This window comes from Taeniopygia guttata, chromosome 1A (assembly GCF_048771995.1).
Source record: "Taeniopygia guttata chromosome 1A, bTaeGut7.mat, whole genome shotgun sequence".
Taxonomy (NCBI): Eukaryota; Metazoa; Chordata; class Aves; order Passeriformes; family Estrildidae; genus Taeniopygia; species Taeniopygia guttata.
The window spans coordinates 25,092,501-25,117,500 of NC_133025.1; the positions used below are offsets into that span (position 1 = coordinate 25,092,501).

The 25,000-nt window shown below is 35.2% G+C and overlaps 1 protein-coding gene across 20 annotated transcripts in view; it reads right to left on the reverse strand.

Moving 5' to 3' along the window:
* Window positions 1-25,000, reverse strand: part of FOXP2 (forkhead box P2) — a 396,471-nt gene that overhangs the window by 6,126 nt on the left and 365,345 nt on the right. For all 20 annotated transcript variants that reach the window (XM_072917768.1, XM_072917737.1, XM_072917785.1 and 17 more), the window contains 2 exon segments: window positions 24,916-24,985; window positions 23,922-24,085 (listed from right to left, as the gene is read on the reverse strand). In XM_072917768.1, the coding sequence (XP_072773869.1) occupies window positions 23,922-24,085; window positions 24,916-24,985 (234 nt within the window).

The window sequence follows — 25,000 nt, forward strand, 5'->3', positions numbered from 1 at the left end:
TCTGCTGGACTCAGCTCTATGTTTTAGCAATTATAAAGATGGTAGATGTACTTAAAAGAGAGAAGCTCTTTGCTTATAAGAGCAATCACTGATAGTTTAGTTGCTTTTCAGAACTCTGTCAGTGAGCAAGACTTATTTTCCACTTCTAAAACTCTTACAAGAAAGCAACACAGCTGATGCACAACCGTGTTTGCGGATGGGCAAGAACTTAGTAATGGCATGTGAAAACACTGTGGCGAACTGGAATTTTATAAAAACATCCCACTACAACCGACACTTGAAAACTCATGAGGAAATGATAAAATGCAAGCTGCTTAGTACTCCAATTCCAATCCAGCCGATTTAGTGTAGCTCCAGCCCGGGTTAAACTCAGCAGTATTATTCATGGGCTTCACAATAAAACATGTGCTTAAATGCATTTCTTGTACAGGGATACCAAGTACTCTATGTGTACAGTGCTACAGGCCAAGCAATATTATGGTTTGGAAGCCCAGGAAATTAGTTGCCATTAAAAATGATAATGTATTTACAACTCTTGCCTTAAAAAAGACTAATAAATCGAAAAAGGGAATTGAATTTTAAATGTGCAAACAGTATATATTAGGAATTAATAACAGTATCAGACATACTTCCTTGTTGGGTAAGGAATTTTGTAAAGGTTAGTATGACAAGCTTCTGAAGTTTTAATATGTATTTCATGAGTTTTAAAAGAACATCTGTGTACACACATTCACAGATGTATGGGTTAAAAAGAAAAAAAGGAATGAATCCATCTGGATCAAATTCTGCATTTGATATCTACAGGATGTGCTAAGAGCATTTGATTTTTACTTAGGCAGGCAAAGTATGGATCAGCTATCTTTAAATTCTGGACAAAGCATAATTATTCTATTCAATATCTTATTAGCACCTTTATTCCTGTTCTGCTTTTTTCTAAGTATTTTTTGCAATTTACCTTGAATTAAAGCAGAACAACTTTAATTAAACTACAACCAAAACAAAACAAAAACCCTTACAAATAAGATACAAAAACAAAGGGGTTTTTCTTGTTTTTGTTGAAAGAGAAAAATGAAGTAAAGACAATTATTTACAAAATGAAATACAGCAACAACATGACTAGTGTCATTGTATGTATAGATTGTTCTTCATGAATAGAGTACACAAAATATACTAAACAAATATTTATCGGTCAGTTCCAACACATGACTTCCTTTTAGCTAATATACTATACAAAGGGTACTATCCAAGGATGACTGGATCACTATCTGGGTTTGTATCCAATGTGCCACTACACAGTAATTGATAAAATAATAAACTTCAAGACATACTGCCTGATTCTCCTTGCAAAGTTAACCCTGCTGTAACAGCCAAGAAAAGAAATTGAACCTAATCTTCTATGTCTCTCTATTGTGTTTCTAGCAGACACCTGAGGTTTGGAAACACCACAGGGTGATCTGAGGTCACACAGTATCTACTGTGGTGTAGAACTTACTGAATTTGAAAACAAGGATTAGGACCCACAGGCAACAAGGTGCTTCAGTCTCCATTTGAATTTAACTATATTTGTTCTTATTTGTGCGGTAGATGTGTTGCAGGGGAATGTGAGGTCATTTAGAAATTACTTTTATCACTGAAAAATGTTTGAACAGTGTCTTCTGAAAGAGGAGAAAAACAATTCATCCCTTTTTAAGGCAATACAAGTAATTGTGTGCCTTGAGATTTAAGATCCTTTCATGAGATTTGTTTTTCACTTGGTATCTTTTCTCAAACATTTGTAAGTATTGAAGAGAATTTCTGAACTCCATTAAGCTTCAAATTTCAGATATTTTCTTCAGAATTGTAAATGACTAAGTTTTTGATGCAAGTCTTCAGTGATTTTTAATCATGCTATATTGTCATAATAATTTTCTCCAGATGCTGTAACAATATTATCACAATATTCTGTTTCCTTTGCTGCTCCCAGGAAATTGCATTTTGTGCACCATTATACCTACCTTGTTACCGCACTGTTGGTGTCTTTCAGTCGTCCGTACTGGGACCAACACTATTTAGTATCTTCACCTGTGACACACTGTGGGATTTGTCGAGTGCACCCTCAGCAAGTCTGCCAGTAACACCAAGCTGAGGGGTGGTTAGTTTGGTGGAGAGAAGGGATATTATCCAGGGACACCTGGACAGGTTTGAGGAATGGGACCACATGAACCTTAGAAGTTCAGTAAAACGCTGCATGAGTTCCTGCACCAGGGTCAGAGCAATCCCCAATACAAAACAGACTGGAGGCTAAAGGGTTTGAGAGCAGCCCTGGGGCTATCCCCATAGAACGACCTGAGGATATTGGTGGATGAAAAAATGTGCATGAGCTGGAAATGTGCACTTGCCACCCAGAAAGCCAATTGTATCCTAGGCTGCATAAAAAGAAGCATGCTTAGCAGGTTAGAGAAGTGATTTGCCTCCCTACCCCGCTCTGTACTCTGCTCTCTTGAGGTCCTGCCTGGAGGGGTCCCCAGGACACGACAGACATGGACCTGTTAGAGCAGGTCCAGAGAAACAGCCACAGGAGTGGGACACCTCTCCTGTGAAGAAAGGTTGAGAGAGTTGGGGTTGCTCAGCCTGGAGAGGAGAAGGCTCCAGGAGACCTTTCAACAGTTAAGGAGGTGTACAAAAAAGTTGGGGACTTTCTACCAAGGCCTGCAGTGACAGAAAAAAGAGCAACATTTGTAAACTTGAGGGGGCTAGGTTGATGTCAGATATAATGAAAAAATATTTTACATGAGGATGGTGAGACACTGAAATAGATTGTCCAGAGAAGCTATGGATGCCCATCCCTGAAAGTTTTCAAAATCAGGTTGGATGGGGCTTGCATCAATTCAATGAAGGATATCCCTGCTCATGGCAGGGAGGGTGGAGTAGATGACCCTTTCTGTTCCAAACCATTCCATGATTCATTGCTCTGCTTTTGTTTCCATGCTCAAGAAGTTCTGACTACAGAACTTTTTTCCCAAATGCATTCAATACCTTTAAGGGTGGTGTCCAGGTTGCTTTATTGCACTTCAGTGGTTGGAGTGCAATAAAGTATAAACTGTATAAATGGAGAGGATAACAAGAAATAGCCATTAAAAATGCACTACACATTAAAATAATAGTTCCTCTGGTATTGTAATTTTTTAGTATTGAGGACTGCATTTTTACAAGGACAGTTCAAAGATTAATTTGATGACTAATCTGTGGAAGGATTAATATCTTAAAGGACTAATCATGAATTAAAAATTTCATTTTTTTCAACTATTCTTTCTTACAGATTAACAGTAAATCAAGACTAAAAATCAAGCAATTCAGATGTCCACACAGAATTAAATTTCATAGGCTGCTCTGCCAGAAGCATAAGAAATCTTTCTAAATCTTAGAAAACACTGCCATACAAGCATCTCCTTCTGGAAGTGTAAATACAAGGAAGAACACGCCAGCTTGTGAAACCAACATTTCTCTCAACTCTAGTTGTTTTTTTTTTTCAAAATCAAAGGTTGAAAGGCAAAGGTCAGACATGTTGGTTAGAGATGTAAAGGGTCTTACATTTACAGTTTTTTATGTATGTTCTGAGGAAGCAACTATACAAGATATGTATGAAAACCAAAAAGCTTTCTTTCTCTTTTCCATAAGCAAAAAAAAGATTTGAAGATTTGTGCATATACAGACAGAAATGTATTTAAATGTGATTATTTGCAAAATTTTGTACTACTGTTTTGTTGCACAATAGGAGCATTGTGCTAAGAACAAATTCACATGTGAAGTACTGAGTATTTAAACATAAATTTTGAATAAATATTTCTGTATTACATGACTTCTTATGAATAGATATGCTACTCAAATCCTAAAACATGTCATAGCCTAGTGATTTTGGATTTGTGATCAGAACTTTCTGATCAACTATATAGTTTAGTTGTAATCTGTATTTTAGGAAAGTTTAGCGTCATTTCTTGATGAACCAATTGTGTTCAGAACTAGTCAATATTTTTTTTATTAATGACAATGAAGATAGAATGAAGGACAGTGATATTAATTTTATAGATGTCAACAGCTTGAGAAACCCCTGGTAGAGGATTAGGAAAAAAAAACCCTGCCGCATGATGAAAGGCTGAAAAATTGATGTCTTAGGGTATAGAAGGAGCAACTGGTCAGATGCTAGAGTTAAAAATTAGTACAGAGAGTGAAGCACTGAACCAGTTCTGGGTCTAGAGTCCCCATCTTTTTGGGTCTTTCCCAAATCATCCTTGGAGTTAGGCACACATCTATGAGAACTATGTTAAATCCCTGCTAATTATTTGGGATAATAAAGAGATGATGGAGATATCTCTTAGCAAGAACAACTATGATACCACTTCCAAATATCCTTATCAAAATGTCTGTCTCCTTTGAATAAGTGTTGGCAAAATATACCTCTACTTGAGCTCAGGGTGACAATACAAACAGAAAGCAAGGAGATGAATGAAGCAGGAGCAAAAAAATAAAAAATGGCTATGTTAAATTATTTCAAAGAACGTTTTGGTAAAGATATAAACAAATGAACATCCTCATTTCCATGGATTGCCTTCTTTACAATTGATGGATCTACAATTAGAAAAAAGACTTTTCCTTTACCCCAGCACTTTCAAAATAGTACTCTCTGTGAGAGATGTTTTTAATATAAAAGAAGGATTCTAATATCTTGCAGATCTGCCTGCTCATCTCAATACATTGCTTTTTCTTTGCTCATAGATTTTAGAACATGAAGTTCCTTTTTCTCTGTGTCTGCCTCAAACATTCACTCTTCCGCATGCTTTACAGCTTCACAGTGAAGCTTCTCTCAATCCTTGCAACTAACTGGCAAATTACAACTGCATACTGTATCCTTAAAGAAATCACCATTTCTAACATTTAATTGGAATTACTGCCAAGAGACAGGGAACAGTTCTTGGACACTTAAAAAGCCTTATAAAGACTGTAAGCTTTTGGAGAAGAGCTTTGTGATTTCAGAGGAAAAAGAAAGCTAGCAGGACAGGCAGCTGAGAGATAAACATCTACTAGGAAGGAATGTGTGAAGTAACTTTCAAATATTTAAGGATGAAGCCAAATTGTCAAAGCCTGCAATAACTCATCTGATACAAAGTGAACTTGTCTTCTGAATTTTTCAGAAGATAAGCCTCATCCTACCTTGGGAAAATGTGTTTACTATGACAGTTACGAAAATCCTGCTAAAATCTAGACACCAGCAACAAAACAAGTGTTACATTCAACTTCTAAACATAAGAACATGTGCTGCTGCTGACAAGAAAACAACCAGATCGTATAACCTAGTACATGATTTCTTAATGAAATTGAGTTGAGCTTGTGTCAACAAGGAGAAAATATACTTGATACAATATTCTCAATTATGAATAGCACATTTTCTACAGTGGATGCACTTCACATCAACTTTAATGTAAGGGGATACTGAATAAAGCAAAACAGCAGTGAGAACTCAGGACAAGGAAATAAAAATAATTACAACAATTTTCAGATTTTTTTAGTAACATAGTACTAATTCTAAGCTTTGAATAAAAGATTCAATTTTTCTTTGGAAAACATATGAAAGCAGACAATGCCTTTTATAACCACCAGCATTGTGTTACTACAGTAATCCTTTTCTTCTTCCAAACAAGAGATTTAACAATTTAAGTCTCTCTCTACATCTTTCATGCAATTCTATAAAAGGAAAAAAAAAAAAAATTAGTTCATTAGTTCATTAGTTCAATTCGCATTTGTGTATGTGAAAAAGAAAAAAAAAATGCAGGAAGTTCAGTGATTAATTCTGAAAGCTGCCAAGAAAATTCCAGGATTCAACCCCTCTAGGATTCCCAGTGAACAAACTCCACAGTTCAGATCTGGGTCATCTAAACATTGTTGCCCATATCCACCTAAAAATCTTTCATGTTCTGCTAAAATCATTTAAGAGAAAGTGCTATGGGACATCATGACAGAGAGATTTAGGCAGTTAAATCAATGTAATGACTGGTAGGGAAAATACTTTGCATTTGGCTTTGTATTGAAGTGGTGGTAGATGTTGAGAGAGAGAAGCTGCCTAGGTCAATGTGCTTACTGTGAGCTTTGTAGCCAAGAATATGATTTGCAACAAGTCATGTAATTCTTTTAAGCTCTTTTGGTGCCTTTTTATTCCACTCAGGGGTTGCAATAATAAGTCTAAAATCATGAAAGGATAATCTTTTTGCTGGGTTGCAGCTGTAAGTATTTTGTATTGCTATGGAGACTTAGGCACCTAGTAACACTAGGGAGTTTTTTACTTTGGTATTCAATGGCACAAAGGGCAATAAATTACATCATGTGATGAAGTCCCTCCCGAGCTTATTTTCTATGAGACTTTAATTTTGATACTATTGACTCATTAGCTTTCCAAGTGACTTCATATAGAAGTGTATAAAGACGATGAATTTTCTAAAACTTAGATGAAGAAAATTTTCCCAGGGGAATCTTTGGGACTGAAAAATTTCTAAGATATATGTGTCATGGCAACCTACATTGATTTTCTTTAAGTTTATGTTTGTCCATTAAACAAATAAAGATTCTTAAGAATTAAAAAAATATGAACTAAATAATTAGGTAGCTCTCAAGGAACTTTAATAATTTCCAAAACCAACTGATGTTCCATTTGATCCATTCTTCCTCACAATTCTGTAGACACCATAAGCCCACAAACATTACATCTTCAAAACCAATTGGCAAGTCTGCAGATATTCCTTCAGCTGCAGTATCTATTCATTATCACTATTCACAATTATTGTGCTCCAGTAATGAAAAGAAAAAAACAGAATGCTATCTTTGTGTAATGCAATATCTTTTATAGAACTTCACATTTCCAGTGTAACTTTTAACATCAGACACCTGCATTTTTTATTTATTTTTTTGCTTATTACCAACAGGGGCCCTCAATTTTTTTATGTAGTGGGCATCCTGCACTACAAGTGCAATTTTTATTCAGCTACACAAAGTGTTCCAGTAAACACTGGGAGAAGATCCACAGCTACAGAATTCTACAAACTGCAGAAGTCTGAAAATATTTGTGTCCAAGCCAACAAGGTGAGCTACTAAGCTCAAATAATCTGTGGCCAGGCTAATTATTTGTGTATGTTTTCATATTTTCATATGTGAAAAGAGTTTAAAATATTTATTTTTATCTGAAGCATTTTTGCTTTCTAAAAACTTCTTTGCATTAAGTATTTTTCAAGTTTAACCTCTTGACTTATATTACGTACAACTTCTATTGCTGTCTCTTTCCTAATAGAGGTGAACTACTATATCCTTCAGGAAGACCTATCTTGCCAATATAGCTATAGATCTGTAGGGTATCCCACAGTAGTTTTGGAAGAAAAGCTTTCTTTTCCATTCCATTATTTCAGATTTAGAATTGTTATATTTATGCTTTGCTAGACAAATGGAGACAAATCCTCAAATCCTAAAATATTTTCATGTTATCTATTTCTTACTCTGTCTTTCTACAATTTTATGCTATTATAAATAGTTTATTATTTTTTCTAAGTAGAAGTGAACTGTTTATTGATGTGAATATGTACAGCCACATAGGGAGATACTGATCCAAATATTGAGAAAAGGAAGAAAGTATTAGACAAGTAATTAAATACAAACTGAGTAATGCTACAACTGTCACGGAATCCATTATTATTTTTCCTTGAAGAACACTTCCCCCATGTATTTATCACATGTAGTGAAATGATGAAGAAGTGGCCTTATTTCTTGATAAAATAATGCCTATATGCAAATCTCTGGCTTTAAACAAGAAAGACAGGAAGGTCCTGTTGTCACATACCCTTCACAGGAAGCTGAGGGTGTGCAACCTCATTTCACTAAGGAGAGAGTGATGCTACAATACCCTGGTGGAAGAAGATCAGAAATAGAATTCTAATCCTATAGAAGCACTGCTCTTCAATGGAGGATGTGCTTTATCAATCTTCCAATTTCAAATTACGCCTTTACTCCCTGGGCCCTCCAAGAGCCATTTTGAGAAAAAAATTGGAAGTAACATCCTTTTATTTTCTGAAGTGCAACACTGAAGAACTAAATATACCTTTGAAATATGCTTAATTCATATTTATCATTCTATCCATCAGCAAGGATTTCAAGTCTACCATGGTGGGATTGGGAGTTGCATTGACTTGGCAATGGAAAGCAGAGGCAACAAACAGTCCTAGCTGGCAGGCACTGCTGCAGATGCTGACAGGAGATAAAAGTTCACCGGAATAGTTAATTAGGCCACTAAAGTTTGTCTTTAGCTCATCGCTTGAGGAGATGGCATAAGATGGAATTAATGATCAATGGTCACAAAGTGCCTCTGGCACATCAAGCAAGGTAGGAACAAGAATGAATGAGTTTGTGTAAGTCAACTATTGCTTTTACAACCTCTAAACTAGACTTTCCTGCTTATAATATCTGTTGATAAAATTTTAGCAGTCGGTGTAGAAGCAGCTAATGCTCTTCATGCCCTTCTTTTGATGACACTAGAATAAAAGGGAGGTGAGTCCCTTGGGGCAGAAGTAAAGAAAATTAATAATCACAAACCCCATAATTACTGAGTGTATTAAACTGGTCTTGCAAGCACAACTTTTCTTTTTTTAAAAAATTAAAAAAGATGTAGACTCAGTTATTGCTGCATCTAAGATCTATCCCTTTTGTGAGCAGCTGGTATGACTTCACTAGTATCTGTAAAACAAAATCCAGAGCATCTTTCTCCTTATGCCTGATTGCTAAAATTGCTACATTGCTTCTGCTCACTCTCTCAGTGGTTCTGTTTTAAGAAAACACACTCTAGGATCACTGGGTAATGCAGGTTAAGGGCTCTAGAATATCTCTAGGTGAACTGACTGCCTAAAGAAGGCACAGCTAGAAGGTCACAACAGATTGGTTGGAATTTTATCAGATCAGGTTTGTAAAACCTTAGAGGATATGGACTATACAACTTGCTTGTCAACAGCCCCATCCACTGCCTAACTGTCCTCATGAAGAAAGAGGATATATATCCATATTTCTTTATGTCCAGTCTGAAACATTCATTTTAACTTATGCCCTCTCATTCTACCAACAAAGTAAAGATCCTTCTTGCTTATCTTCCTGTGGGTACTGAGAGTCAGGTCCACTCAAAGTCCCCTCTTCTCCAGGGCTGATCTAGTTCAGCTTTCTCTGGCTCTCCCCAGAGGGCAACTGCTTCTTTTTCTGACCATGTGGGTAGACTTTTGCTGAACTCACCCCAGTTTACTGACATAATTCTTAAATTTGAGATGCCAAAACTGGGGATTTTCCATATGGGATCATATGGGGATTTTCCTTCCTTGGTGCAAGGCACAGCATTTCATGAAGTTCCTCTTGGCTGAGTCCTTCAGCCCATCCAGCCCTCTGAATGGTCATCTTACCCTTATTCATATTGACTGTTTCCCTGATTGGATATCTTCTGCAAACATAACAAGAAAGAGATCCATCCTGCAGGACATCAAATAAGATGTAAACCAGGACAGATCCCAGCATATTCTTACATTCCAGGAGAAATCAGAGAATACACAGGTATTGCAAATGCAAGACCAGAGTAAGTCAAGAACAATTAATAACTGGATGTGAAGATCTAGCATGAAAATAGCAGAGGAAAGCTACTCTGTATATGAGTGCCTATGTATACCTTTTGGGGTTTAGGGGTTTAGATAGCAGAAAATATTAAGACATTACACTTATATTAACAGGAAAAATGAAACCCAAGCCTTTTTAAAAACAACTTATAAACTTATTGGTTAACAGGGCATATCCAATTAGTCCTGACAAAACTGAGAAAATATTTCTTGCTTGTATTTGCATGGATAAAACTGTTCTGGATTTCAACATCAGTGATTTTACTAATGTTATAAACTAGTAAGACTGTAAAAAGTTTCAAAGACCTAATAAAAATATTTCAGATCTGAGAAAAGCTCCTTGTCTTATGTAGAAAAAATAAAATAATAAAAAAAAAAGGAAAACAAAGATTAAAATATTTTGAAATTGAGAAATGGGACTGTAAGAAGCTACAAGAAATATCAGATGGACATTAGGAATGATTCAGAGTGACTGAAAGCAGAATAAGAAATGAGGGAAAGCCAAAGACATTAAGACAAAGAGTTTCCTTGAATGAACTCTAGCTCTTATTTAAGTCAATGGCAAAATTCCCCTTAACTTCATTAGGACCACGATTTCACTTCTGAAGTTTATTCACTGAAGATGTAAGTAAAATATGTAATACATCTGACAGAACGCTTGGGGAGAAGGGGGAATAAATGTAAAACACATATTTTTCTACCAGATGAATGAGGTGGAATAGCAAGTATATGCAAGACCAGTAATTTTACTTGCTCTATCAGCCTTTTAAGAATAATGCTGCAGTAAACAAGGAGAACATATGGGCATATTTAAATTCGCAAATTCCTGTGAGAAACTTCCAAAAATCCAACTCATACTAAAAGTAGACACAAAGATTTGTCAGTAATAAAAGTAATTCGATGAAGAACAAAAGATTATATCACAACACAGAGGTAGGTTACCAGCAAATCTCTAAGATCCTACATTTGATTTCTATTTTGAATGGAATTATGAATAGCCCTGAAGATATAAGCAGAGATAACAACATAATATACATATATAGATTAGGTATATGTGAAATTAAATGTGAAAAAAACCCAAAGCTGACAATTCATGGCAAAATCAATTTACTGCTGACAAATAAAAGAAAGAAAATAAACTATCAATATACATCCATAACCACTTGGGAAATATATTACGGATCTTTCAATGGTGCTTCTGATTGAGAAGTCAAAACCCAGTATGTTACACTAACTAGGAGAAAATAATGACAATGACAATTATATAAAAAATGTTTATGCATTTGTAAGTAGGCCCTCACTTCAACTTCTATAATCAATGTACCTGATTACCCTTTACCCAAAAACCATATAGAAGAATCCAGGAAAGATCAACAGAAGTGACCTATGGCATGGGAAACATACCTGTGGGAGGAAACTTTGAATCGATTCACTTTAGCTGCCTCTGAAGTCAGCATAAGAGTAGAGGCTTGTAGATACGCATAATAGTGAGATACTAAAAATATGGAAACATGGAAAAAGGGACACATTCACCTTTGCCTTAAACTTAAGGGTTTAATATTTATCTAATTTAATATGGCAGATTTATAATAATTTTATCCTTATCGTTATCACACTACTAATTTATTATAAAAATAAAAAGGCATAATGCAACTGCAAAAGAGAAGTTTCTAAAATCCTCAGTGTATTACACAGTTAATGAGCTCTGATTTTCAAAATTATAATATATTTAAATCCTATTAGAAATATTAAGTATTCAGTAATTCCAAGATGCCATCTATCATTAATCTAAAGGAAAAAATGTTTTAACACATATTGACCTTCACACTGCAGAAGCCAGCTAGCCATTAATTCATGGACACTAGGAGCAAGCCTCTCGTTTTTCCTTTCTATAGCATATGCAGTTCCCAACTCAGGGATGACTTATCTGCTTATCTACACATATACAAATACATTTGATCCTGAAGAGGCTGGAATTGGTGCTTGGTGATTCCTGCCCTATCAGTTTGGGCCAGCCCAAGCACATATCATTATCAACTGGTTCTCTTCAAATTAGGGACAGTTAAAACATAGAGCTTCTTTTTGAAGGAAGGTTTGAAAATGGCCATTGGTGGCATACCAAAACCAAAAGGAAAACATGCAAAACAAGTTTTTGAAGAATTTCAACTTTATAGTAAGGAGTCTGAGTGGAAAAAATATTGAAAATAATTTTTAAAAATCCCCAACAAACAAGCATGTTCTCTTCTTCCTTTTAGCTTACTACAAAGAAATAAGCACTGTATAGAAAAATTTCTAGAGTATAAATTGACGGATTTGACAATGTTATTTTCCCTTAACAAAATAAAATATTTCATTGATTAAAAATAGGCAGTGAAAACATACAGAGGATTTTTTAATATTATGAAACTTATAATTAAATTGAGCAGGTCTTGGTGTTTGGTCTATTGTTTGGAGTTCTCTTTTTATTATTTTTAGACTAGGCAAGAAAAGGCAAAGACTATAAATACAGATACCCCATTTGCACTAATATATTAAATTTTGAACATAGATAAAGATATCTTTCTGAAAAACTGGCATAATAAGAATACACTTTCTTTAACTATCAAATGAGACTTAAAGCTCACCTAAAATTAGCCCTTCTTACAGGATCAAAATTTTTAAGAATCAAGTTCTGACTAAGAAGATGACATTAACATAGTTTTTCTGATTCTAGCAACTCTTACTAAAATTCCCATCCTTGACATCTGCTTGCTCCCTTTGGTGTCTAAATAAATGTATTTTCTCTGTGATAGAACCACAAGAAAGTAGAAACTTGACTGAAAATTAGCTTAGGGCACAGGCCTCTAAAGTCTTTCAACCCATCAACTGCATCTAGTTCAAACGTCTAAAGTTAACATGCTAAACAAAGAAAAGTATTAGGGAAAAAGAGCACAAAAGTTTTTAAGGCAAAATTTCAAAGCAAAATGACAAAGTACTAGAGATTTTAGTGTGAATATTTTTGGGATTATTGAAGAACTATAAAAAATAGTAAGCCTAGAAACAACAAAGTTCAAGACAAGAGGCTGTGGGTCTGGCATGCTCTGTAGTGACTAATGGTTGGGAATTTTTAAAAATTGTACCAGTTACACAGAAACTTAGCAGCAGCAATTAAGTACCTCAGTGCTATTTGTGGGTTAGAACTGATAAATATTCTCTGTGCAAAATCTGGAAAGCTATTCAATGATCCTGGAAAAGCTGAGGGAGAAATTGGACTGTGCTATATGTAGGTTTTGTACATTTTAATATAAATACATGCTATATAAAATTGTTTTTCTTTTTCAATTTCTGTTGAAAACTTTTACATCAATAAAACTCTTGGGAAACAAAGCTAATCAGATAAATATTATAAATATTTTTTGCCTTGAGGGAACAACTCCCTCAAGGGTGCTGACAGCTCCTCCAAGTTAGGTGTCATTGGCAAACTCACTTAGTATCCCTTTCAGTCCTGAATCCAAGTCATTCACGAGGGTGTTGAAGAGCACAGGGCCAAGGATGGAGCCCTGAGGACAGGTAACCATTCTGGTGTCACCCCATCCACTGTAACCCTTTGTGCCTGACCCATGAGCCAGTTGCTCACCCATCACATAAAGTGTTTATCCAGCTGCATGCTGGACATTTTGTCCAGAACGATCCTGTGAGAGACAGTACTAAAAACTTAACTGAAGACCAAAAAGATCACACCTACTGGCCTTCCTAGATCATGTAGGTGGGTTATCTTGTCATAGAAGCAAATGAGGTTTGAAAACCTGACCTTCCCACTGATGAAGCTGTGCTGGCTGTGACCAGTGACTGTGTTGTCCTCCTCTTTTTTTTCTCAATACCTCCCAGAATAAGGTCTTCCATGATTTTGCCAGACACTGAATTGAGACCAACAGGCCTGTCGTTTCCAAGATCCTCCTTCTTGTCTTTCTTGGAAACTGGGACAACATTCACCAGTTTCCAGTCAGCTGGGACCTCTCTGGATTCCCAAGACCGCTGACCTAGCTTAGTCTACTAGAACAAGCCTGGAGAAATGCCAGCTCTTCAGTGGTGGTTGTTTTTGCTGAAGGCAGTATTTAATAAGTAGAACCAGACACCACCTTTAACACAGACAATTGGGTCAAACTGGCCTGTTAAGGACTTTCTGCACTACCCTTGCTGACATTTCTCATATTAGCTGAATTTTATGCTCACTATGTATTTCTCTACGAGGCCAACTTTCAATTTGATCTTAAAAATAAGAGTGCTTAAAAGGATTTTGCAATTATAGCTGTTACAAATTAGAAAATAAACGGATATTGACAATTCAGCTATCTCTGTAAAACATGGCATACATGAAAAAGCCCCTACATTTTCAAGATTTATGATACAGATAAAAGGAAACAGGGTTAGAAGGAACTTCAAGAGATCATAAAGTCTCTTAATTTACTTTCCCTACCCCAAAGTAGGATCATTTATGGTTACATCACTTTTGACCACTTTAATTTATTCTTAGAAGCTTCCAATATCAATGGTTCCAAAGAATTTCTGTGCTGGTACATATATCTGCACTTTACTATCTTAAATTCAAAAAGGTGAGGATTTTTTTCCGGTATCTATCCAAACTGTTCTTGCCAAAATACCAATCAATTATTTCTTGTCCCATTCCTAATAGACAAGTTCTTTCCCATCTTCTCTGCACCATGTTCTAAAGGCTGTCATAATTTCCTTTCCACGCTTCTCAAAATATCTTGTATTTTTAGTCTTTCCCCATCTTCAGAAAAGACAAATCAGAAGAACTGTGTGGAAGACAGAGTTTACAACACTCTAGTTAAGTATGCTTTCAACAACCACATACCTTTGTCAGCATATATTTGTCACCAGCTTCTAGTATTAAGAAAGACTGTGCATCCAGTCATTCTAACTTTTTCCAGAACATTTCATCAAACTGTTAACATCTGAATATTCATATTAACATAGGAATATCATGCCTTTCATTTTTATACTATTGCAGATTTGCCATTTAGATGTGAAGAGCAACATGTCGGATGAATATGCTATATCTGTTACCTTTCTGCAAGAAAACACAAATATAGTCTGCCTGCAGACTGAGCTGATTAGGAAATATCTGAGATATCACAGAGCCTACATTAACATATCCTGCCTCTTAACCACGTACTTTGGCCTGTGCTTAACACAGACTTCAGTTTCAAAGGGCAGTGTATTCCTGCTGAATGGAATATATACAGTCCAATACAATTGTCATTAATACATCTATATATATCTAGCTACAAAATAAAAATATGTATGGTTTAAACTGTACTTCCAGTAGCTCCAGATAGATACAAATGCATTGTTATTTCTCTCATAATCCTATGAATTAAAGAGCATGATAGTTACAGAAAACTACTAGATGGGTGCTCATCTCATGGCATGGCATTGTCACGAGGCATGGTTTGCCTTTGCACTTTAAGCTCCTGTAACCCAGACAATGGCAACTGGTTTTGTTTTCTCTAAAAGAAGTGATGCTGTTCTACAGGCAGACAAAAGTGCAATTAATATACAACTTCTATTTAAACTGCATCTGAAGTTGCATCTGTATCCTTCTCAAAACCCAAGTAATTCAATTACTACCTAGAGACTGTAAGAATTTGGGGCAGAGGTTTGACAAACCTTTTTGTTTTGCCTTTGTGCAGCACATCCCACAACAGGGCCCCCAATCCATCCATAACAGTGTGTATTAAAATAAACTATAACAGTTTAGCTGAATACAGCTGAAATAAGCTTTTTCCCCACAGAAACAGAGACAAAGAAGAAACACATTATATAGAAGTACATCTGGAATTCTTCAAAAAACCTGTTAATACCTATCCACCATAACTAAATCCAAACTGAGTCTTTTTATGGAATGGCTTGTAGACATATGAGGGAAATGGACAGTCTGCTCTATCAGAAACAGTCTGTTTGGTCTACAAAATAAAGATTCAAAGGTCACAGTGTGCTTTCTAGAATACATTTGCAAAACATGAGGAAGAGTAAAAAAGACTCTGTAAACTAAAACAAATATCAGTGAAACTAAATTGGAATATATTTAGTCTGGAAATTGGAATATGGCTTATAATCATCAAAGGAATGAAGCTTCACAATGTCTTTCAAATTTGAGATGGACTATGATGATTTTAGGAGAGGAATTGTAATAAATGATTGCCCATAACATGACTTTTATCTCCTCTGTTCTTAGAGTAAGAGGAGATAAAAGCTCAGAGGTCATTTTTTTCAGCTGCGATGTCTGATACTGCCAAATTTGCAAGGAATGAAGGGAAGGAGGAAAAACATGAAGAGAAATAAAAATCAATTTTGGGGGAAGTCCCTTATTACCCAGACTACTACTATCATAGCACAATACTGCATCAAATAAACATATCCCCTTATCCATCTCAATCAGAAGCTTATTAAAGTCTTCAAAAAGCATCAGCGGAGTGGTCACAATCACACAAAGATTCTGCAACATCATTAAATCCTTAGCAATGGGTACAGTGGAACAATGAACTTGATAAAATCTTGGTATAGGAGGGAGACTACTGGATACGTTCAGCCTAATTCGAGATACACTTTCAATGTTGTTCCTTATTTGGAGAAAACCACTTGAATACTTACAATTTTAACCCTGACAGAAATTACATCAGGGTTGTACCACACATACGCATTCCCAGCACTAACCTAAATCAAAGGCTTTTGTTAGATGCAACTGCATTTCACCAGAAGATTGGGGAACTTTGCTTTTGCATATGGACTTTACCAGGTATTACCACATCCTTAGCCATCTCCAGATTTAGTCACTTTACCATGACTTACACATGGGGTTTCACATGAGATGAAGTCTTTCTATAAAGCCTTAAAAAAAAAACCAACCCTGAATTGGAATTTTTAGTCTTTTAAAATGTGTAAAGTCCCTAGTTTTCTATTAATTCTAAAGATTAAACAATACTCAAATAATACTTTCTCAGCACAATGTCTTACATTTTTCAAGGAATGCTTGGATTTATGGATCAGAATTCAAACTACTGGTGTAAGTGTTATCAATTGGATGTAATTGTATGTTTTTATTTGACATTTTATGTGATATAAGAAATTTTACAGACACATTTTGGACACATTTATTTAGGAAATAGTATATAAAGATTCCACTTTCAAAAATGTTGGCTTATAATATTACAGTTACTTAAAAAACAAATGCAGTCATCAATAGTGGATAAAATTTGTTACTGTCTGTGCAGTTTTAGAAATACACTTTAACAGCAGTGTCATCTGAGTTTTTGCAATGTGCAAAGACAGAACTTTCTTATGAACTAATTTTAAGAGCTACACAAGCACATTGAAGAGAAATTTAGTTGTGCAATGTCAAATAAACTTTTAACATCTGCAACAACACTTAGGATGCTGCCTTTTCTTATACAGACGTTTTATGTGAAAAACAGAAGTATCTTGTCCATAGACTGAGAATTTATGATAGCAGTATCACAAAGTTTTCAACAAGACAGCTTCCAAAAAAGATTCTGAAATCCCACAGGAGCCTACAACTTCTACAAGTCATGCCATGGGGATCTGACTCTTTTCAGCTGAAGGCACTGTATCTCTGGAGTGATCTTTTTGTTAAGAGCATTGGGAATGTACTCTAGAAGTGCAACAACTGGGGCTGGGATAATGTAAAAAAGAAATAGCAACTTCTGATCAAAAGTAAGATATGTAACATTTAAGAAGCTAGAGAATAAATGATAAAGAACTGGATCATAAGGGTTGGAAAATAAGTAAATTGATGAACAGAAGCAAACATAGAGGACAAATGGACTCAAAAGTAATGTAAAATAAAATTTTAAAAAGGAGAATATAAATATTTAGGAAAACATTCAAGTGAAAAGTTGTTTCAATGGGAATGGTGAAAAATATTATTGATCAAAACTTCATTGCTTATTTTTCCATTATTGTCTACAGATAAATGGCTCTGTAAAAAAGCCAAAATTATTTCACTGCATATTCTCACAACAGAACTTCTTTCAGTGGGAATATGCTCTGACAAAAGCTATAACCTTTAAGGTTCCATTTCCTAGCTGTTCCTTTTTTCATATAAAAATAAAAGTCAATTGTTGTCACAAAGTCTCTTTGCCCATTATCAACCTTATGTTAGATTTATGAATAAAAATGTGTGAAATTAAATTATACAGGCATTAAAATATCACGTGATTAGGTGAAACGTTTTTGATGAACAAGGGTACCCAGAAATACTGCAATTGCCACCACATTCATCTGCTCAATTACATGCTTCTCACCTATTTAATAATGCTTGTTACATCCCTGTTAATTGATGTGTTTCGCGAGTTTATTTTCTTATACACTATGTCAAGTCTTATACAATGAACAAGAGTCTTGGATCATAGCAGTCCCCTAGAACAGAACAAGCCTCCAAGGTAAATGCAAAGAGATCATGAAATGGGACAATGAAACGGTAACAAAAAAAAAAAAAAAAAAAAAAAAAAGAAGAAGAAGGAAAGACAGGGGATTGGAACATGATAACATTATGAAGTTAAAGAAACAAGGGAATGAAAGGGATTAAAACTGGAATGATAGGTAACCTACTGTAAGTGGTGTGAAAGCTTAACAGTGGGGGACTGGAATAATCAGATATGGGAACGACCTGACAATGGAATGCTTTCAAACTGAAGCACCTCAAAAGTAAATGATCTTAGAGCAGAATAATCATATTTGCCTCTGGGAATAAAATTTAAAGATAAAAAAGTTTGAAAAAAAATAACAAGTTTGATGATTATGCAGATAGAACTGCAGAGAGAAATGATCCAGTCAGGGCAAGAGTGAGAAAAGGTAAAGAAGTAGGGTTGGGAATGACAGGAGAATAAAAAGAAAAGCTGGCTGAAACCATAGATGCTTGGAACTCACTTTTCCCACATAAAATCGAAGACGAAGGACTACACTGCATAAGATTTTTTTCCTTATTTTCTTTTCCTGATTGACTTTTACTCTTGTTCATGTGGACAAAAGTTATCCTTTCTCATAACAACCCACCATAACATTTTCTAGAAACAGCTTTAAAGATCATGGAATATATGTGTCCTGACATTTGGCTTCAAACAATTCCTGTCTTAGGGAGTACAGCACTACAAAACTGAACATAAAGACTCATAGGAGATGATGTATGAACTCACTTTTTGAGAAGCAACTCTAAAACCTTATTTCTTGTTTTCACTTTTCTAAAAAAGCTGTCAACAACTAAAATTCTAAAAATCAGAATGGCATTAACTCCAGGATTCTGGATCTGCTATTAGGAACTAGATTATTTCAGTAAGTCAGCTGAGCATGAGTTTAGTTGCATTGTCAGTCTACATCCTCACAGAATGAGCAGGGAGACAATCCTGATGACAAGCCCCTTCCTCAAAATCTCACCAGAGGGATATCTGTTTACCTTATCACCTTTTCTCACTCCTTCCATTCCTTATTTAATGAGCTGCAGTGAATTTTAACAGAATGGCATAATCACCCCGTTGTTTCCTATGGTAAGACTACATTTTCTCAGTCTGCCATTTTCCTTGTTTTCTCATGACAAATTTCTTTCAGTTCCCTCAACTGCTATGAAGAGTTTTGCAGATTAAAATTGTACCTTTCCCCCGCCAGGATTATACAATGAAGTAAAGTGGCATTTTGCATGATGCATTTGCCATGACCATGGGGCCAAGTGACGTGCTAAATATTCTGTTGACAAAACAGCCAGGTCTGTACCAGCTGCAATAATCACTGAAGTGTAACCAGTCTAGTACAGATGCAGAGACAAACACCAGAAAAACAGTTGAATTTGGTTCCCATCCCTTATTTGCCATCCCCAAGAGTGAGAACTCTTGAACATACAATAGAGACAGGAAAAGTAATAGCACAAAGTTGATTTCATTATGATTCTGATGTTCATTTAAAAATCCAAATTTATTACTTCTGAAAGAACTGACCTTTAAATCCGACCAAAGCTCTTCAGCAGTATGCTGTCCATTGCATACAGGTTAAAAAGAAGATGTATTTTCAGTAATGCATGAACTGTCATTATTGTTCCAAAGCATCACCTCATGTATCACCCAATACTGTTGTTCCTACAGGAATACTAAAACTAAAAAAAACTAAAACATTGTTTTTTTCGATGTTTCCCACAACCCAGCTTCAACTGCACTTGTTTGGATTTGTTTTCTCTAGTTTAGAATTCTGCATTTATACTCCAAAGGTGCGTACTGTGGAACTTATCATTACATGCATGTACCATTGTTATGCAAGTCTAGCAGCACCTAGTTTTACATAAATAATGAAACTTTGTGCATAAAATATCTTCAGTTCTGTTTGTGGCTTTGAAACCTGTTGCTTAGCAGCTCTAACTCACAATAAGTTCAGAGAAGTAGTCCATGTTGAAATAATGAAAGAAGAAACAGTCTTAAGCACTGACATAAAATACAATTACCTGATACTGATTGTAGACAACTGATCTTAGAAGAAATTTAGATTTTGAACAGAACATATATGCCCACAATAAGTAACACATTTTCTCAGTGAAGATTTATGTCAAGGAAGCATCAGCTCCTACACACCAGGAATCAGATTTGAAGGCCAGTCAAAGCCAGAACTTGGATTTAATACTGCTGAAATACAGAAAGAAAACCTAGGACTTAAGATTCCACTACTCTTATGCTGTATCCTGGACTATGGAATTGCCACCTTTCATCAGATAGAGAAAGGAAACTGGGAGGCACACAGATTAAAATTTCAGATGCTTTGTTTAATGATCAATATAAGTTACCCCAGCTACCAGGCCATGGTTATACTGATTACCTACAACTTACTGAGGTATTTTTTAAGTATTCAAAAAGCATAAAAAATGGACCAGATTGTGTTTCATTACCTGAGGCCAAAATTTTAGAGGTGCCCTAAATACACTGTCTGGGACTCACTGCACTTTACAAGCATTGAAGTGTGATACAGTTACTTGAAGTTAGAGACCTCCTGTCTTTCTCTAGTCAATGAACAGAGACTATTTTCTAAGTAAGTTGATTTGCCTGACTGTTAAGATACCTGGTCACAGATGGGCAAATTAATGACTCTAACTACTCTTATTACTGTGCCTCTTCAAAAACAGATGTGAAGTACTAGGTTCATAGCCAAGAACTGAAATTATTTCCCTGCTTTCTGACACAGTAGTTCAGGCACTACAATAAAAGAAATCAATGTCTCTGATAATGTTCCAATGCTCAACCACAGATACACTGACTTCTGCACATACACACAAAATATGCTAAAAACATTATTATGATCATTCCATAATACGACAGTTTTGCTATCATTTGGTTTTATCATGTCTGATAAAATGACAGTACAATTTTAACAACCAAATGCTCAACTAAGATGATTGACTTTGTGACTAGGACTCTTTTTGCATTACCTGCTGAAATACCAAAAAAATGCCTCTCTCTGGAAGCTTATCTAGAATCCAAACCCTGCATTTTCCCAGTTGAATGCCTCGATCTCTAAATTGCGCACAACATCTTGCCTGTTTCCCTAATACCTCGCTCCATTGTTCCTGCGTGTGTGCACCTACAAGATGGCAGGCAACATTGCTCAGCATATACCAGCTGTTGTGGCTACTGCATTTTCATAGAAATCAGGAGATGGAGGTTTAATCTACTCAGAGATTATTAGAGCCTCCAAATTTATAGGTGAGTGCAGTACTTATCACACCTCAAGAACCCTTCTCTAGGGGAGAACCACCCACACTTCCTGGGTGAACATTCTCAGGAGACTAAAAGTAAGTAGGTGCTTGTGCCAGAAAAATACTTTTTTTTTTTTTTTTAAACTAGTTTATTACCTAATTTTCAGTTTAAAAAAAGAAAAAAGAGATTATATTATCTGTGTGGGCAATGCAAAATTGAAATTGTCTCTTCGTTGTTTGCTATATTCCTCACTTGATTAACTTCTATTTTGCTTTACCTATACTGTTTTCTCATTTTCTTAGGTAACGCTCTTTAACAAAAATGAGGGTCCCTCCAATGTGGTCCTCTGCCTCTCATGCAAACTTCCGTCTACCCTGACCTTTCCTTGCAGATTGCATTCATTTCCTTTTTCGCCCAACAAAAAAAAAAAAAAAAAAAAGAAAAACAAGTGAGCTTGCATCTTTTGTCTGATGGCTCTTGGTCTCACAGAAGCCCAGAATTCTTGCACTAAGTTTGCTGCAAGGGATGAATGTGCATAGATCCTTTCTCCAGTGATGTCTCAGGGCATTTACATTCTGTTGCTTCAGTCTATCAAGAACTGAGCAAAATGTCCTCAACAACTTTAAAAGGAGTCAATATAGCAAGTCCCAAAAATGACTATTTTAACAAATTACATATCATAAAAATGAGAGAGGAAGGCTGAATCTTGAGTTAGGGTGTAACTTAAGGTATTTGCCTTTGTTGTAGGCAATAATTACTTCAATATACACTATTTTAGCTATAAACACAGCTATAAATGTAGCCATATCTACATAATCATATGCACAGATATCACAGTTTATCCAGCAGAATGGCAGAACAGAACACAGGATATGTAAACAGATCTGCCTAACACTTACAAAACAACTTTAATAGCAAGTGTCATTCTTTTCTGTAAAGTAGCTGTTTTTAACACACATGATCTAACTCTTGTTTGCTCTTTAAAGTTTTATTGTCTTGGCATTTTATACAGGAAGAGAGCATTAGCATACTCAGGAGAACTGCTAAAAGTAAAAGGCCTCAAGCTACCCACTGCATGGTTGATAGCATAAAGCATGGGATATAAAAACTTTTGTCTGATTGCTCACTTTACTTGTTTTAGAGTAGTGTTACTCTCAAGAGCATATATTCATGTTCTTTCTACTTCAAGTTTTATTACTTCTTTTGTATTATTTAATACATCTAAAGACACTTCCAAAAGACAAATTTTTCCATTTTGAAAAAGTAATGGTTCGGAACCTGATAAAATACATGAATGTTCACAGTGTATTATTTTCCAAGGCAAGTAGAATAAATGTGAAATAAAACAATTAAATACATGACAATAAACATTTCTATGTGATCACCAATATATTAACATGTCAAACAAAAGAAGAAAAAAAATCAGTAAAATATTTTTCCTAAAAAAATTGTCAGATCAAAATGGATTCTTAACACATCAGAGCATAAGTAAAAAAGGGAGTCTGGTCTCAATTACTCTTACTGTTAAATGTCCCACTCTAGCAATTAAAATGAGCATTTAAAATGTGAAAGAGAAAATGGAATTAAAAAAGGCAAATGAGATCAGCTTTTTAAAACACACACAAAAAAAAAAAGATATCATAATTTTAGATACACTTAAAAATCATCTTACAGCAAACTTAAAACAATACTTACATATCACACTGCTAATTATTATATAAATAACCTGGGAAACAATACCTCCAAGATACATGTTTTACTATTTAGTAAACAAGAAACTGCCATGTTTGACACCACTGATTAAGGCCAGGCATTTCTAAAGCTTCAGACACATTTCTGAAATCCACAATACATCAATTTTTAATACTTCCACTCTCTAAGCTCCATTAAAAAGATGGTAGGGGAAAGAATTTAGAGTAATTAATGATATAGTTAGCTGCTAAATATTAATAGGAATCGTAGTCTTGCATAAAATATAACATATAAACCTTGCCAATACAGACGCACCAGTAATTAAACTTGAATACGTAATTACACTGATTTATATGACAGGCAAAAAGTTACACTTTACTGGCTTCTATGTAAACTGTGGGCAACAGTTAAACTTTGCATTTTATGGTTTGTATAAACGGGCAATATCTCTACTACAGTTCATAAATGGTTCGGAGAGTCATAGTTAAAATTACAACTAATTCCAGTGTGAACATTCTGACTATACCTTACAAACCAGGCTCTGAAAATGACCACAGAGATCAGCCTCCCATTTTGTTCAGAGCTTGCAAGCAAATTGATGAGGTTTAAAAAAAAAAAAAAAAAAAAAAGCCAAAAAAAAAAAAGCTTATAGCAATCACTGCAAAGTAAATGCAGACTCATCTATTTAAATGTTTTAATATAAATGTTTAGTTTCAAATATATAGCTCCAGATGTTTCACTTACCACCTTTCAAAGCTCTTTTGAGTTATATTGTGTCTTAGACTAAGGCATTTTTTCCTGAAAGAAAGCTGACTGCACTTACATGTGAGGCTGAGGAGAGCAGCCTGGACTGCTATTTCCATTACTGTCAATGTGATCCAGCGAACCATTGAGATCTTCATGGACTGCCTGCAGTAAGCCACTGGATGCGTTATTTATCAGTCCTGGGTTACTTAGCAATGGTAAACTGCTCTCTGCAAGTGCAGCCTACCAAAATGAAAAGTAAAACCAAAATTATTAGTCCATACATATACATAGCCCTCTTACATGCATGAACATTCAGAAATACATACACACAGAACAGCTCATTTTGAGTAGTCGTTGAAGTGGTCAGAAGGATTTTGTGCATTTCCAATTATTTTCACATTCTGTATATAAGAGCATTTCTACTTTTGGTTTACTATTTCCTTTGCTTAGGTTTCATTATTTTCCATTATTAATTACATTCTGATATTCATGGCACTTTCTAGTTTTACATAATTTTTTTGACTTTGAGTTACACTTAACCCCTTTGCCCTTCCACACAATGTATGGTTCCTTTATAATGCAGGCAGCTGCTATACTTTAAAAAATGACCAGAACTTAAATCAAAATAAAAAAGTCCTGACATTTGCCTCTTCTGCATAAAAATTATATATTATAATTAAACTTTAAAGTTTTTGCCATGAGCACCATGTTCCCCAACACTATGATGTGAAATCATTTATGACAGCTTGGATAAATATTAATGCATATCCACATGCATTTGCAAAAGCTTCTATCAATCTAACATTTGCAGCAAAACTGAATGTTCCAGATTTTGCCACAGGGTGTCCTTCTTGCTTCTTCACATCAAAAGTAGCATGAATAAGAACTACTACTTGCAGTGCTAGGTAATACAACTTACTTGGATGATAAACCCAGTTATTTAGAATGACCATCAGGTTCACATAAACATACCAGCTAATTCTATAGCAATGTATAAGCAGAAGTAAAATGCATCACACATAAGAAGATAATCAGTGTGTACAAAAAAAAAATTATTTACTATTTTTTACCTGCAAGCTTGCATTAAGAGCTGCTCCATAGCCTAAGCTGGTGGGTATGTTTTTCACTAACGTTGGGCTTCTGAAAATAAACGAT